A 16,911-nucleotide genomic window follows, 5' to 3' on the forward strand; every position below is an offset into this window, starting at 1 on the left:
TATCATATTTTAGCACCCATTCCACTCCACCCACACTCACATAGTACATTTGTGTGACTACCACACACACACATAGTACACTTGTGTGTCTACCGATTCCACGCCACACACATTATATTTTGAGTATTCATTCCACCTCACCCACACTCACATATTACATGTTTGCGACTACCCTTTCCACCCCGCCCACACACACACAGTAAACTTTGAGAACCTATTCCACCCCGCCCACACAAATATCATATTTTAGCACCCATTCCACTCCACCCACACTCACATAGTACATTTGTGTGACTACCACACACACACATAGTACACTTGTGTGTCTACCGATTCCACCCCACACACATTATATTTTGAGTACTCATTCTACCTCACCCACACTCACATATTACATGTTTGCGACTACCCTTTCCACCCCGCCCACACACACAGTAAACTTTGAGTACCTATTCCACCCCGCCCACACACATATTACACTTGGAGTAGCCATTCCACCACGCCCACACTCACATATTACACTTGTTTGAGTACCCATTTCACCTCACCCACGCACACACATTTACAGCTTGTGCTACTACCCATTCCACCCCGCCTACACACACAAAGTACGCTTATGTGACTATCCATTCCACCCCCGCCCACATTCATATTATAATTTCTGTGATTACCCATTCCACCCTCGCGCGCACACACACACACAAATATTACACTTTGTATGTATTTTCTCCAATCCACTTTGAGCACACTGAAATATATCATTACATATATACCCTTCGACCCTCAGAGCGTAAATGAAAAAGCAGCAATATGTACACGCCAACCCACACGAACACAGAGAAACACACCAAACACAAAAAATAAATACCGGCATGGACACCTTACCACACAAATGCATATACGCCCAAGCATACAGAAATACAAACGGAAAGAGAAACACGTGCCTAGAAATATACGCAGGTGAAGAGAAAACCCACAAAACGAGACATACAAATATAACACTTACTTCAAACGTAGGCAGGCCGCGATTAAGCAGAAAAGTACACACACGGATCCATTTAACTCACATGTAGAAACGCCTATATTCATGCATACGACTACACACACGCGAATACGCGCTAATAACCTGGAAATGTAAACAATCACGGATGCATTCATGAAAACCGCAGGCACTGGCCCACACTGATGCACTATAAACACGGAGGCACAGGCCAAGTAAAGTCCCAGAACACAGGAAGAAAACACTAACAAATACACTCAAACCATGAGCACACGATTAAAAGTCACACAGTTAAACATGCAGATACACAGACATAATCAGAAACCAGGGGCACACTCGTGAAAATAAAACACTGACAGCCACAAAAAGACAGTCACGCATAAAGGTGGGAACGCACATACACCCCTCGCATACACAAAGGCACCCCCAAGGAAACACACTGCACACATAAACACACGGGTTCACAAATAGATTTACAATCACCGCTCTCAATCTGGCAGCCATGTTCGCAGAGGAAACTAGGCCTGTATTTACAAGGCCTTTGGCACATTCTTGAAAAAACCCACAGAACTCAAAATCACCACTCTAGACTATTTGCATTCCAACTCTTTGCGTAGCCAACTTCCTGTGTCAGAGCCTTCACCGGCGAGGGGAAGTGGGTTCCACCCCTACAGGACACTGGCTCTTCACAAATGAGCCTAACTTTTATGACCGATTAACAAAGGAAAACTGCATCTTGTATTGTTCTGTTGAGTCTTTTAAACATCCACATTTATACAGAAATAAAAGTGACTCAACCTTTTGGCATTAACTTGAAACTCCCCCTGGCCTGGGAGGGATGCAGCGCTCACAGCCACTAACTTCGTGGCCGTGAAATGTCTGGGTAAACACTGAAAACACGTCCTCGGGGCAGCGTCTCCCGCCACCAGTCCAAATCGAAACTAAAAGTGCAGAACGGGCTAATTTCAGTGTTTGAACTTGTAAATCTTCGGAGGAACGCGCTGGATGGGCTGGTAAGGCCCCGTTACCAGCTCACATGAAGATCACATCACACGCCGCTCCATGGACACAACGAAGTAAGGAACGCGGCCATTACAGCTGGCGCCATTTTCAGGCAGTATCTAATAACGGGTCGATATTGTTTCTGAAGCAGCAAAGGGGAGCGATTATCGAAGAACTGACGGAGCGGGGCCCTCTGCTTTACACTACAACAAGACACTCCTAGAGCGCCTATAGACTTCACTATGGAGTGTACAGAAAGAAAAAAAACGGGGGCTCAACGTAGAATAGGGTTCTGGCAACATCGCCCTATCGTTTATTATTTGTTGTTTTTGTTCTGTCTCTTTGGGGTGCATGGCTGCCCATCCTATCCTTTGAATATGCGAGTCTTCTGGCCCCTCTTTGGGTGCGGAATACATAATCCTACCTTTTAATTATGTGTTGTAGTTGTGGATGGCAGCATAGTCATACCTTGTTATTAGCTGTTTTATTTTGCTGTCTTTTGGTGTGGATGGCAGCATAGTCATACCTTGTTATTAGCTGTTGTATTTTGTTGTCTTTTGGTGTGGATGGCAGCATAGTCATACCTTGTTATTAGCTGTTGTATTTCGTTGTAACTCTTTGGGGCTGTGTTTTAGTACTGTCATAACTTTCTATTAGCTGTTGTATTTTGTTGTCTCTCTTCGGGGCTGGATTGTAGCACAGTCCTATCCTTTTATTAGCTGTTGTATTTTGTTGTCCCTCTTTGGGGGTGGATTGTAGAGTAGTCCTATCTTTGTATCAACTGTTTTATTCTGTTGTCGTTTGGTGTAGCTGGCAGCATAGTCCTCCTATCTTTTTATTAGCTGTTGTATTTCGTTGTCACTCTTTGGGGCTGGATTGTAGCACAGTTCGATCTTTTATTAGCTGTTGTATTTTGCTCTCTCTGTAGCACAGTCCTATCTTTTTATTATCTGTTGTATTTTATTGTCCCTTTTGGGGTTGGATTGTAGAACAGTCCTATCTTTTTATCCGCTGTTTTATTCTGTTATCATTTGGTGTGGATGGCAGCACAGTCCTCCTATCATTTTATTAGCTGTTGTATTTCGTTGTCCCTCTATGAGTACGAAATGCACAGTCCTATCCTTTCATTATTTGCTGTCCCTCTTTGGTGTGGATGGCAGCATAGTCACACCTTCGTATTTGTTGTCGCTCTTTTGACATATCTTTTTTTAAACTTAGTTCTGTTTTGTTGTCCTTCTTTGGGGTGAATGACAGTATAGTCATATCTTTTAATTAGTTGTTGTATTTTGTTGTCCTTCTTTGGGCTGGATGGCAGTATAGTCATATATATTTATTTGTTGTATTTTGTTGTCCTTTTGGGTGGATGATAGTATAGTCATATCTTTTTGTTCGTTGTTGTATTTTTTTGTCCTCTGAGGTCTATGGCAACACAGTCATATCTTTGTATTAGCTGTTGTATTTTGCTGTCCTTTGATGTGGGTGGCAGCATAGTCATATCTTTGTATTATTTGTTTTAGTTTGTTGTGCCTCTCTGGGTGCAGAATTCATAGTCCCATATTTCCATTATTATCTGCATTGTGTTGTCCCTCTTTGGGGTGGATGGCAGCATAGTCCTATCTTTTTATTATTTGTCGTCCTATCTTTGTATTATTATGTATATTTTGTTGCCAGTCTTTGGGGTGGATGGCAGCACAGTCATATCTTTTTACTTGTTGTATTTTCGTGCCAGTCTTTAGGGATGATGGCAGCACAGTCCTATCTTTCTATTATTTGTTGTATTTTCGTGACAGCCTTTAGGGTGGATGGCAGCACAGTCCTATCTTTTTATGAGCTGTTGTATTTCGCTGTCCTTTGATGTGGATAGAAGCACAGTCATATCTTTTTATTAGCTGCTATATTTTGTTGTTCCTTTTTGGGTGCGCAATTCATAGTCCTTTCTTTTGATTATTTGCTGCATTGTTTTGTCCTTCTTTGGGATTGATGGCAGCACAGTCACATCTTTTTATTAGTTGTTGTATTTTGTTGTCCCTTTTAGGGGTGGATTGTACCATAGTCATTTCTTCTCATTTGTGGTGCTTTGTTGTCCCTCCTTGGGGTGAATGGTAACATTGTCCTATCTTCTCATTATTTGGTGTGTGTTGTTGTCCTCTTTGGGGTGGAAGGTAACACCGTCCTATATTTTCATGATTGTTGATTTTGTTCAGTCTGTTTTGGGTGCATGAGGCACACCCTAACATTTGAATATGTGAGTCACTTGCTGTCCTCTTTGGGTGCGGAATACATAGTACTATCTTTTTATTATTTCTTGTATTTTGCTGTCCCTCTTTCGGGTGCGTGGCAGCATAGTCATACTGTTGTATTATTTGTTGCATTTTGTTATCACTCTTTGGGGTGCATGGTAACATGGTCCTATCTTTTTATTAGTCGATGTATTTTGTTGTCCATCATTGGGGTGAATGGCTGTATAGTCTCATCTTTTATTATTTGTTGTATTCTGTTGTCCCTCTTTAGGGTGGATAGCGGTATACTCATATATTTGTATTAGTTGTTGTTTTTTGCAGTCTCTCTTTGGGGTGGATAGTAACATCGTCGTTCTACCTTCTCATTATGTGTTGTGTTTTGTTTTCCCTCCTTTGGGTAGATGGTAACATCGTTCTACCGTTTCATTATCTGTTGTATTTTGTTGTTCCTCTTTGGGGCGGATGGCAGCATAGTCATATATTTTATTATTAGTTGTTGTATATTGGTATCGCTCTTTAGGGTGGATAGCAGCATCATCTTTTAATTTTATTAGTTGTTGTTTTTTTGCAGTCTCTCTTTGGGGTGGATGGTAACATCGTAGTTATACCTTCTCATTATGTGTTTTGTTTTGCTTTCCCTCCTTTGAGTGGATAGTTACATCGTTCTATCGTTTTATTATCTGTTGTCTTTTGTTGTTCCTCTTTGGGGTGGATGGCCGCATAGTCATACCATTTTATTATTATTGGTTGTATTTTGTTGTCCCCCTTTGGGGTGGATGACAGCATAGTCCTATCTTTTCATTAGTTACTGTTTTTGTTGTCCCTCTTTGGGTGTATGGCAACATCGTCCTATCTTTTTCTTTATTGTTTCTGGTTTTGTTATACCTTTTTGTAGTTTCCAACATCATCCTTTTTGCTGTCCCTCTTGTGTTGCTCGGCAACCTCGTCCTAACTTTTTTTATTTGTTGTCCCTCTTAATGGGTACACATCGCCCTCCTATCCTTTGAATATCGGTTTTGTAGTCCTTCTTTGTGGTGTAGGCATCACCGTCCTATCAGTTGACTATGTGTATTTTTAGGCCCCTTTTGTGCTGCTCGTTAACTTCGTGCTATTTTTTTTTTTGTATTATGCGTAGCTCTTGTTTTCCCTCTGAGGGTGTAGCATCACCGTCCTACTTTTTTATAACTCGGTGTCTTTTGTTGTCCTTCTTTGGGGCGGATGGTATCACTGTCTTATCATTTACATTTGCTTTTGTCTTTTGTTACCCCTCTTTGGGGTGAATGTGTTTTGTTGTTCCTCTTTTTTGGGTCTTATAATGTGAGTGGCCAAATTGGCCAATCGTTTTAGTTCAGCTTACATTGTAGACAATTTTGGAAATTTCTTTCAACTCACTGCACATGTGAATATTTATTTTTTGTATTTTATTGTGTTGTTGGCCAAAACTCTTTTTTATGTTAAGTTGAAGTATTTTCTGTATAATTGTTTTGCTACTACAACGAAAAAAAACAACTTTTAATTGTAATGCAACAGTCGGCCTTTTTTCAAATTGCAAAATTATTGCTGGGGCTCCATAATGGTGACTCGTCGCAAATTGATTGGTATTTACCATGCACCCAGTCAGGGCCAATGAGTTCATCTTGTAAAACCTTATATGGCGAATCTTTCTATAGCACTTTTCCCAGGACAGTTAAAATACATAATGTGCTGCAATCCCATCCTTTTGTTAGCGAGAGTGGATTTCTATGCATTAAAATAATGATAAACGTTTTTACTTGTTGCTGTGAAAGAACAAGTGTATGAGAAGTGTTTAAAAAATCATATTTTCACAACTTCGCCACACGCACAATGTACTTTTTTTTGCTGGCAAATCCTGGATTGAGATACACTTTGCAATTCGTTTTACTAAATTTATCAGGTTTTGTTTTTTCCAGAATTATGTCATACCTGATATTAACTGGGTTACAAACCCAAAGAGTGGGTGAAAAGTTTTGCAGGTGGCTAGATATTTAGCATTTCACGGGTCATTTGACCACTATGTTTTGTAATACCTGACTGAAGGGCTAAACCCACGGAATCAGAGTGGGTGCTTCAAAGGCGGTGCCTTTCCTGAAAAGTCCCAGAAAATCGAGTTTGCTGAGTGTCTCTTCTGCCAAAACAACAACTGCACAAAAGTAATCTGAAAAAGGTCCTTAGTGGTGATACTGAATATCCTGGGTAACAACTTCAGTGAAATATATTATTTTGGCTTCAAAAATCCGACTCATGTATTTTAACTTAGGCACACTGTCCACATTGTACATTGTTTGCCTTGACTTTAATGTATGCATTTTAAAGTTATTTATCCCAAACACAGTCGATGGAAGTCTATTGAAAACACACACACGCTCCTAAAATACTCACTTGCAGGGCGTGTTAATCTGGCTGTTTCTGCAAGTCCGAATGACTGCAGGAGGATAGAAGCTGTAACCCGAATGTGGCTGGCAGTAGTCTTTCTTTTTTTTTTTACTTTCGCTTCCACTGGCAGTAAATCGCAGCCTATAAAAATCAAAGAAACCTAATGTAAGTTGTATTAAAGTATTTAACAGTCGCGAACTTCGGCGCTCCCTGGGACAGCGGCGGACCCGAGTTATTCGATATTTTAACGAGCTTGTAAATCGAGACCAGCTACCGAGCTGCGGAGGGTAATTGAGGGGTTGGAAACGGCTGCAGGCCCTCGTCCTTTCCATTCCTTCCGAGCGCCACCACTAACTATATATATATATATATATATATATATATATACACACACACACATACATATATATATATATATATATATATATATATATATATATATATATATATATATATCTTGTTTGTATACAGAGGCACACGTGTTTAAGTCTGTTGTTTGTGTTATTTTATTAACCCGTCGTCCTGTGCCCTTTTCTTTAACGGAGCAGGGCGCTCCGATAGAAACGTGTCCACGTCACGCTGTCTTGACACATTCCTAAAAGTTTCTGTGTAGCTACATTTTATTAATTTTCGTAGTGGTGTTATGAATGGACAAGTATTTCTGAAGGTTGAGGCTGTGGGTGCAGTACTGAGAAGCCCGCTCCCTCCTCCCCACAAAGGTGGGTGGAGCGGAAAGCCCTCCGTTTTCCTTCCTTGCGCCCCGAGGGCGTTATTAGAGCGCAGAGGCCTAGACCCTGGGGTCCGAGAGAGCGCTGACTCCTGCGTGCGCGAGCGCGCGCGCGTGTGCGCGCCTGCGCGCAGCCGAGCCCTGGCTCGGCGGAGTCTGTGCCGCCGAGGCTGGAATGCAGGAGGGGGTGGGGGTGACAGACTAGCGCAGCCCCTTCTGCGCCAGTGATTTACGCCTTCACCGACGCTTTATCAAGCACTGGGAAAAAGTTTGACCAATCATTGTGCAAGGAGCTCACAAGCGCGCAGCCCGACTGTACTTTTGTTGGCTTGGAAGTTGCGCGGAGTGGCGGGAGCCCCCGGTGCATGTGACAGTGCTGTTCCTATCCCCCGCTGCCGCCGTGTATGATGTCTGACAATGTCCATTTCTGGCACTCTTAGCACCTACTATGTGGACTCGATTATAAGCCACGAGGCCGAGGAGCCGGCGGCCGCCAAGTTCTCCTCCGGCCAGTATGGGGCCGGCCGGGCTCCCGGGCAGGTGGAGCACCTCGACTTCCCCTCCTGCAGCTTCCAGCCCAAGGCTCCGGTGTTCAGCGCCTCGTGGAGCCCGCACCCCGGTGCCAGCCTGCCCGCCTCCGTCTACCACCCCTACCTGCAGCCCCCGGGCGTGCCGGCCGCCGAGAGCCGGTACCTGCGCAGCTGGCTGGAGCCCGTGGCCCGGCCGGAGCAGCCCGTGGCCGGGCAGGTGTCGACGGTCAAGGCGGAGCCGCTGCTGGGCCACCCCGGGGACCTGCAGAAGCTGGGGGGCCCCGAGTACACTTTGGACAGTCCCGGGGCCGAGCGAGGTGCCCCCCGGCCCGGCTACCCGGACAATAAAGGCTGCGACGACGGAAGTGAGGACAAAGCCGGCGCAGATCAAAGTAAGTTGTAGCCGGGAGGAAGTGGAGGGGGGGGGGAGTGTACAGCCTGCGGGGCCATAAACCCCAGCAGAGGGGCCTGCAGAGGGCGCCCTGGCAGCTGGAGGGGTGGGGGGTGTGGGGCTGCGGCAGCTAGAGCACAGAGGCCATGGAGGGAAGCAAGAGGCGCTGCTGGGTGGTATAAACTTTACCTCCCCCCCCCTGTATACATCTAAACACAGCATTCGCCTGCCATTCAAAATAGTGTCACTTATAAGGAGGCACGTGAGCCCACACGTATGTAGTATATGTGCACATGTCAGAGATGGGTCTTAAAAGCAACCCTGTCAGTTTACAGGCGCATGTTTACATACTCAAGAGTGTCTACTATTATTGGCACACCCGCACACACCGAGGACACGTGACAACTCAGATATGCATGTGTGATCGTGCATAAGTATGTATGTCTGTTTACACTGCTGTCTGAGCATGTCTACATGCCTGAATTTTAAATAACATGGATACGTGTAGTTTATACTAACAGTGTATGAGTTTCTACTTTAATTCAAGATCTCGGGTGTGTGCGCGCGCATGAGAGGTGTGTGAGGGTTAATATTCAGCTATAGCTCTCGTGGTGTGTGTGTGAGGACTTAACAAACTTACCCATTAATACAGACCGGCTTTAGATGACTCTGCAATGTGTCCGCGCATCTCTGGACCCAAGGGTGAGGGGGGGGGGGTCTTATCTAAATAAATATGTGTGTGAGAGAAGTGTGGGAGGGTTTGTATTCAGCTATAGCTCTCGTGGTGTGTGTGTGTGTGAGGACTTAACAAACTTACCCATTAATACAGGCCGGCTTTAGATGACTGCAATGTGTGCGCGCATCTCTGGACCCAAGGGTGGGGGGGGGGGGGGGGTCCTCATCTAAATAAATATGTGTGTGAGAGAAGTGTGGGAGGGTTTGTATTCAGCTATAGCTCTCGTGGTGTGTGTGTGTGTGAGGACTTAACAAACTTACCCATTAATACAGGCCGGCTTTAGATGACTGCAATGTGTGCGCGCATCTCTGGATCCAAGGGGAGGGGTGTCTTCTATCAGATCTAAATATGTGTGTGTGTGTGTGTGAGATGCCTATTGTCACGGTAAGGTAGATCTTGTTGTGGATGTGTGTGAATGTGCAATAGCCACGGAGGGGACCTCTTTCTGTGGTTTGTATGTAAATATGTAGTAGTGTTTGCGCGCGTCCGAATTTGTGTATTTGTATGGTCACGGACTGGGATCTCCTGCTGTTTGCGCGTGCGTGTGGCTCCCTTGCTGTATGTGTTAATGTGTGTGTCCGGACCGTGCTTGAGCATGAATGTGCAGTAGCCACGCAGAGGATTTCCTGCTGTATAGGTGTGGTATGTTTGTGTATTTGTTGAGAGAGCTTGTAGTATCCTCGCGGACAGGGATCTCTTGTTGTATAGGTAAATATGAGTTTGTAGGAGTTCCTACAGGCACTTCAGGGACACCTCTTTAGATGTTTGTGTGTGTGTGTGCGCGCGCGCGCCCGCGTGAGAAAGGAATTGACAGAGTCGATGTGCCTGGATACAGAACTTGGGAAAACCATGTCATGAGTTTAGTACATCTGTCTGTCCGATAAATGCGTGTAGGTGACAATGAGTGAAAAGATGGACTCAGGTGCCAATGAGTGAAAAGATGGACTCAGGTGATAGTGATTGAAAAGATGGACTCAGGTGACAATGATTGAAAAGATGGACTCAGGTGCCAATGAGTGAAAAGATGGATTCAGGTGACAGTGATTGAAAAGATGGACTCAGGTGCCAATGAGTGAAAAGATGGACTCAGGTGCCAATGAGTGAAAAGATGGACTCAGGTGACAATGGGTGAAAAGATGGACTCGGGTGACAATGAGAGAAAAGCTGCACCAGGGTGACAATGAGTGAAAAGATGGACTCGGTGACAATGAGTGAAAAGCTGGACTCAGGTGATAATGAGTGAAAAGATGGATTCGGGTGACAATGAGTGAAAAGATGGACTCGGGTGACAATGAGTAAAAATATGGACTCAGGTGACAATAAGTGAAAAGATGGAGTCAGGTGACAATGAGTGAAAAGATGGACTCGGGTGACAATGAGTGAAAAGCTGGACTCAGGTGACAATGAGTAAAAATTATGGACTCAGGTGACAATAAGTGAAAAGATGGAGTCAGGTGACAATGAGTGAAAAGATAGACTCTGGTGACGAGTGAAAAGCTGGACTCAGGTGACAATGAGTGAAAAGATGGACTCGGGTGACAATGAGTGAAAAGCTGGACTCAGGTGACAATGAGTAAAAATATGGACTCAGGTGACAATGAGTGAATGGTGGATTCAGAAGGGGAGGGGGTGCTCTTGGTGCCTGGCACCCACATTTTCAAAAGTGGTTTGTGGTGCATAGATGTATTGGTGCAGCCGAGGTAGGAGCGGCCGCTGGGAAGTTTCACTCTAGCACTGACGCACAGGAGGGGAGGGAGTCCATACGAACGGGCACCTCGTACAGCAACACACTTACTGCAGACAAAGTCTGAATGCCAGTCGTGGCAGGAGCACGTCAACATGGGTATCGCTAGGCACCCAATGGGCACTGTTGAAGGGAACATTAAGAGGCTTGAGGGGGACCTGGAACAAGTGTCATATTGTTTTTTTAATTTTTCACTGTCGCCAAGTTCCATACATGTTTATTTCACAGTATAATTGTAACAAATACAGAATCATACACATATACACAAACAGACGCTGAAAAGAAACACATTCATTCACACGACGCCTTAAAAACACACTTTTATATAAAGACTAGCGCAGACACACAAACAAGAATGCATTTACGCCGTGCAAACGCAGACACACATATAAGTAAATACACACACGCGCGCACACAGACAAGAAACACGTACATCCTTACAAACACACTACAAAGCATAGATGAGAGCGCGCATACAAATAAACACAGCGTATACACTCGGGCTAACACACACGAATGACGAGGCAAACACACCACGCACAAATACACACCCGCCAGTGAATAGGCACATACACCACACCACACACATGCACACCGACATGAATAGGCACAAACAGATACACACATCCATACAAACAGACTAATTAATATGCATAGATGATTGCTCACACACATACTCAACGCACACACTCGGGCAAACACACACGAATGAAGAGGCACCCACACAAACACACGAACACACATATATGAACAGGCAAAAACACACACACCCTCACAAACACACTAAGATGCATAGTTGAGTGCCCGCACACAAATAAAACACAATGCCTACACTCAAGGAAACACAAGAATGAAGAGTCACGCACACCACACATAGACACGCACCCGAGTAAATAGGCACACACACAAACACTCGCGCGCACAGCCCACAGACACGAATAGACACAAACACACACATACATACACAGACATCTAGCTGAAAAGACAGACCTAGCTCTCTCCCCCGGGCCGGCATCCAGTTCAAACCGCCCACAGCGGTGGATGAGGCACAACCGACCCCTGTGCAAGCAATGTCTCGGCCTCAGCTCTTAGAACGAGCCCGGGCCCTTGGTGCCGAGCTGCACGTGTTATTAAAAGTGTATGCTGGCTACACACCCCGATGAGACATGTCGGTGCCGCTTACCGAAGGTTGTGCCTTCCGGTCTTGTTTTATTTACCTTCGTAACGTTTCTTTTAGAGGATGTGTCTATGTGTGTGTGTGTGTGTGTGTGTGTGTGTGTGTGTGTGTGTGTGTGTATATATATATATATATATATATATATATATATATATATATATATATATATATATAGGTGCATGGTGTTTGGCAGTTATTTGTCACGCTCCTACAGGGTAAGCAGAGTATGAAAGTGGGCGCACAAGTTGAACCATTAAAATGCAAGTTCTCCAGACAATGCACACCATAAAAAGGCGAGCTGGGAAGACATTTATGGGAGACTGCGGTTATCAACACACAGATCTGTTCTATGAAAGGCAAAGCCCATTCATAATGTCGGTTCGGATTACGACGATTAATTATTCAAGCGCCTTCCTCCTCCCCTTTTAATATTTAATTCGGCTGCGCCCCGCATTAAGTCCGACGAGTCTTTACCATGCAGTGCTTACTCGAGGAGATTAAGGGCCGCTGCCTCTAAAAGTCCACTCACTTCATTTATATGAAGAAGGGGTCGGTGCAACAGTCCACAAATCTGCGGCCGGGGCCTTCCTGGCGCCGCGCCTGCGCGCTGGATTCTTCATTCCAAGATGTGCCCGCTGTCTCGGGTGTCACCGGAGCTTTGTTTCGGCGCCCCGACCTGCAAGCCCCTTCAAACACTGCACCTTTCACTGGCAGATCCCGGCGCGCCCGACGACTCCTGCGTTCTCCGGGGCGCGCGGCTGCTGTGCGAGGCGCCTACAAATGGCTGCCTATGAATGAACGCGCTGGGCTCGCAGTTTATTTCCAAAGCACCCGGTACGATGAGTTAAGGTGTGCCTGGCGACCTGCGTGCACGGCCTGCATTACTTTTTAAGCGGCGCTGGCAACGCCTGCTAATGTATGGACAAGCCGTACACAATAATATAGGACTTCCGCCTGGGAAGGGTGTTTATCATTATGGATGGGCTAGAATGAGCCAGCGCAGTAACTCTGCATGTGTGACATACATCTTAGGAGATGATATGGATAGGGAATCATTGGCGATATAACATACTCGAAGTCCCGGGGAGACAGGCCCGGGCCTCGTGCTTTGCGCATATTTCAGCCCAGCCTGCTGCTTCTTTCAGCCCAGCCTGCCTTCGCGGCGCTCCGCGATGCTCGGCCCACGCTGACCTGTCTCTCTCTCCCCTTGCCTTGCAGGTAACCCCGCAGCCAACTGGATGCACGCCCGCTCGTCCCGGAAGAAGCGCTGCCCCTACACCAAATACCAGACGCTGGAGCTGGAGAAGGAGTTCCTGTTCAACATGTACCTCACCCGGGACCGCCGGCACGAGGTGGCCCGGCTGCTGAACCTCAGCGAGCGCCAGGTCAAGATCTGGTTCCAGAACCGGCGCATGAAGATGAAGAAGATGAACAAGGAGCAGGGCAAAGAGTAGCGCCTCGTGCGTGCTAGGCGCTGGACTGCACCACCCACTAGAACACACCCGGACTTGCATGCCACGATCGGGACCTTTTCTCCCCATTTAGTGTCCACAACTGAAGCTGCCTATTGTCTTTCAGGAACGTGCTACTGTGTTTCTACTTTGTACAGACTCCTCTAGCATAGCGCCTCGTTTAGTTTCTAGCCGCTGGTGCGTGGGAGCAGCGAATGAAAGTAATAATGGAAGATGCTCGCCTCCACTCCGGCCAGTGTGCATCCCTTGAAATGGCAAAGAAGAAACGCGCCTTCTCGAAGGGTGCAATGGAACCTGCCTGCTTCATTACAGGACCGTCTCCGCTCCCATAAAACCGCGCTTAATTGCAAAAATAAATCATTACTGTTCAATCCAGCTACTTGCTATCCACCAGAGGTGATATACGGCCCCAAATTTACCTTTTCTAGCGTTTTTCAAGGAGCATCTCCTAGCATTCAATCCGAACAAATGGCACAATGAACCTTTTCTACTGCCCCCCGAGCCCCCTCCCCGATACTGCCCCGAGATGTGTAGCAATTTAGTAGAAGAAAGGAGAACTTTGGTGATTTAGTTTGTAGAAGAATCTGATTACACAAGGCGTTTTTCTATCGAAAGCAACCTATTTGTGAATGAAGAGGTAACATGTCTTATCAGTGTTAGATTATTTATAATTTATTGTGAAATAAATTTATGCTAAACTGTAGATAGTTCCACGCAGAGATAATGTGACCAGGCTGGCTTTCTTACATTTTCTTTGTCTATTGTTTCTTCTTCAGAGAAACGTATACTTGAATGTTTCATATAACCTGTTAGATGCGAGTTATTCTTACGTGTTACATTTTAAAGTCTGTTTACATTTTTGTAAAAAAAAAAACATTACACACTGTTGTGATTATTTTCACATTAAAATGAATATTGTTATTGACTTCAGCGGTACTGTTAATTAATGCGGTCCTGGTTCTCATTGAAGGTACCGTTTCCGTTCATAAAGATGTATATTCTCCTATTTCGTTGGTACATTTCACACAAATTGATTTCTTATTCTATTATTTATTTGTTTAGTATTTTCGCTGCATTCTGGACACAGTATTTGCTTTCATAAAAAGCTAAGCACCGGGGCTCCGAGGCAGAGTTAAGCCAGTGCGTGCAAAAAATGCAGCATTTTAGAATTAAACAGGGCAACCACCCGCCGCTCTTGTACCTTCATTATCCAGATACAAAATTGTCACTGGCGAGGAGGAGGAAGTTGCAATGCGGCAGTAAGGACTGCAAAAGGTTTGAAAATGTCTTTATCAAGCTAGAATTATCTAAAAATATCTTATGGCACTTTTGGAGTTGGGCCGAAATATTCCAAATACCAGATGCTCTTTTTTTTCTCCTTCAGTTCTTTCTCTCTGTACATGTGCGTTTGTATAATTTTGTGAGGGTTTTTATTGTATGTAATCAAGGTCCCTTCTGATCTACTCAGCAGTTAACCCTCAAGCAGTGGGTGTGCATTTTCCTGCAGTGTCGCTTCCCTGGCATACAGAGTGCTTTGTATGTATTTGACGTGAATGGAGGAAGGGCCGGAGGCGGCTACGTGTGCTCCTCTGCACATCTCTGCACACACGCCTGGGCTCACCTGAGTGTTTTCACCCATGACTCAACAGGTCACGACTGAGGCAGTATTGAGGAAGCCACTGCGGGCCATCTATCTCGATAATGCACGGCACACACTGCACAACAATACACACGCATCGTTTTCTTCTTCAACACTTCTCCTGCCCACCTCTTATTTTTGTTGTATCTGTACCCATGTGTATACGAGAGGCGTGTAATGCATAATACAGGGGCCCGAATACTGTCGATGCCACCACAGTACTCGCATCACACGTCACCGCATTCTTACAATAAAAGTTACATTCCTGATGATGTCAACAGTCCAATACAATCCATCTGCAGCCTGCGCCGCCCCTTCCTGCCGGTGCTGGCAGGGCCGGCTCTAACGGGGCTCGGGGCTTCAATCGATCGCAGCTGTGAGCAGAGGAATCCAACGAGCCGCGCAGGAAAGGTTTATTTTTATGTTAAAGAAGCGCCCCGCAGCCAGTTCCTTCAGATGCGCCCAGAAAGGTTCGCTGGAGAAGAGGGGGAGGTTTTATCTCTAGAGCAGGTCTCGGTCCGTACCAGGGGCGCACACGGAAGTTAAGACGTGTGAACACAACCTCAACATTCAGCACTAGACAACCCCGACATTCAGCACTGCACAACCTCAACATTCACCACCCCAGACATTCACCACCACACACCCCAGCATTCAGCACCACACAACCCCGACATTCAGCACCACACAACCTCAACATTCACCACCACACTCCCCCAGCATTCAGCACCACACAACCCCAACATTCAGCACCACACAACCCCAACATTTGACACCTCACAACTCCAACATTTTGCTCCACACAACCCCAAAATTAAGCACCACACAAAACAAACTTTCTGCACCACACAATGCAAAACATTCAGCACCACACAACTCCAACATTCTGCACCACACGACCCCAACGTTTACCACCACACAACCCTGACATTCACCACCACACACCCCAGCATTCCACACCACACAACCCTGACATTCAGCACCACACAACCAAAAATAATTCAGCACCACACAACTTCAACATTAACCACCCCAGACATTAACCACCACACTCCCACAGCATTCAGCACCACACAACCCCAACATTCAGCACCACACAACCCCAACATTTGACACCTCACAACTCCAACATTTTGCTCCACACAACCCCAAAATTAAGCACCACACAAAACAAACTTTCTGCACCACACAATGCAAAACATTCAGCACCACACAACTCCAACATTCTGCACCACACGACCCCAACGTTTACCACCACACAACCCTGACATTCACCACCACACACCCCAGCATTCCGCACCACACAACCCTGACATTCAGCACCACACAACCAAAAATAATTCAGCACCACACAAGTTCAACATTAACCACCCCAGACATTAACCACCACACACCCCCAGCATTCCGCACCACACAACCCCAACTTTTACCACCACACAACCCTGACATTCACCACCACACACCCCAGCATTCCGCACCACACAACCCTGACATTCAGCACCACACAACCAAAAATAATACAGCACCACACAACTTCAACATTAACCACCCCAGACATTAACCACCACACACCCCGGCATTCAGAACCACACAACCCCGACATTCAGCACCACACAACTTCAACATTCACCACCACACCCCCCCCCAGCATTCAGCACCACACAACCCCAACTTTTACCACCACACGACCCTGACATTCACCACCACACACCTCAGCATTCCGCACTACACAACCCCGACATTCAGCACCACACAACCAAAAATAATTCGGCACTACACAACTTCAACATTAACCACCCCAGACATTAGCCACCACACCCCCCCAGCATTCCGCACCACACAACCCCAACTTTTACCAC

General features: G+C 45.8%; 1 protein-coding gene across 1 annotated transcript; it reads left to right on the forward strand.

Moving 5' to 3' along the window:
- The first annotated feature begins 7,554 nt into the window (after positions 1–7,554).
- On the forward strand, positions 7,555–14,350 carry HOXB9 (homeobox B9). Its single transcript, XM_086924250.1, has 2 exons — positions 7,555–8,285; positions 13,160–14,350. The coding sequence occupies exons 1-2, from the start codon at positions 7,781–7,783 to the stop codon at positions 13,393–13,395; spliced, it is 741 nt and encodes a 246-aa protein (XP_086780376.1). The 5' UTR covers positions 7,555–7,780; the 3' UTR covers positions 13,396–14,350.
- Positions 14,351–16,911: the final 2,561 nt, after the last annotated feature.

This window comes from Lissotriton vulgaris, chromosome 5 (assembly GCF_964263255.1).
Source record: "Lissotriton vulgaris chromosome 5, aLisVul1.2, whole genome shotgun sequence".
Classification (NCBI taxonomy): Eukaryota; Metazoa; Chordata; class Amphibia; order Caudata; family Salamandridae; genus Lissotriton; species Lissotriton vulgaris.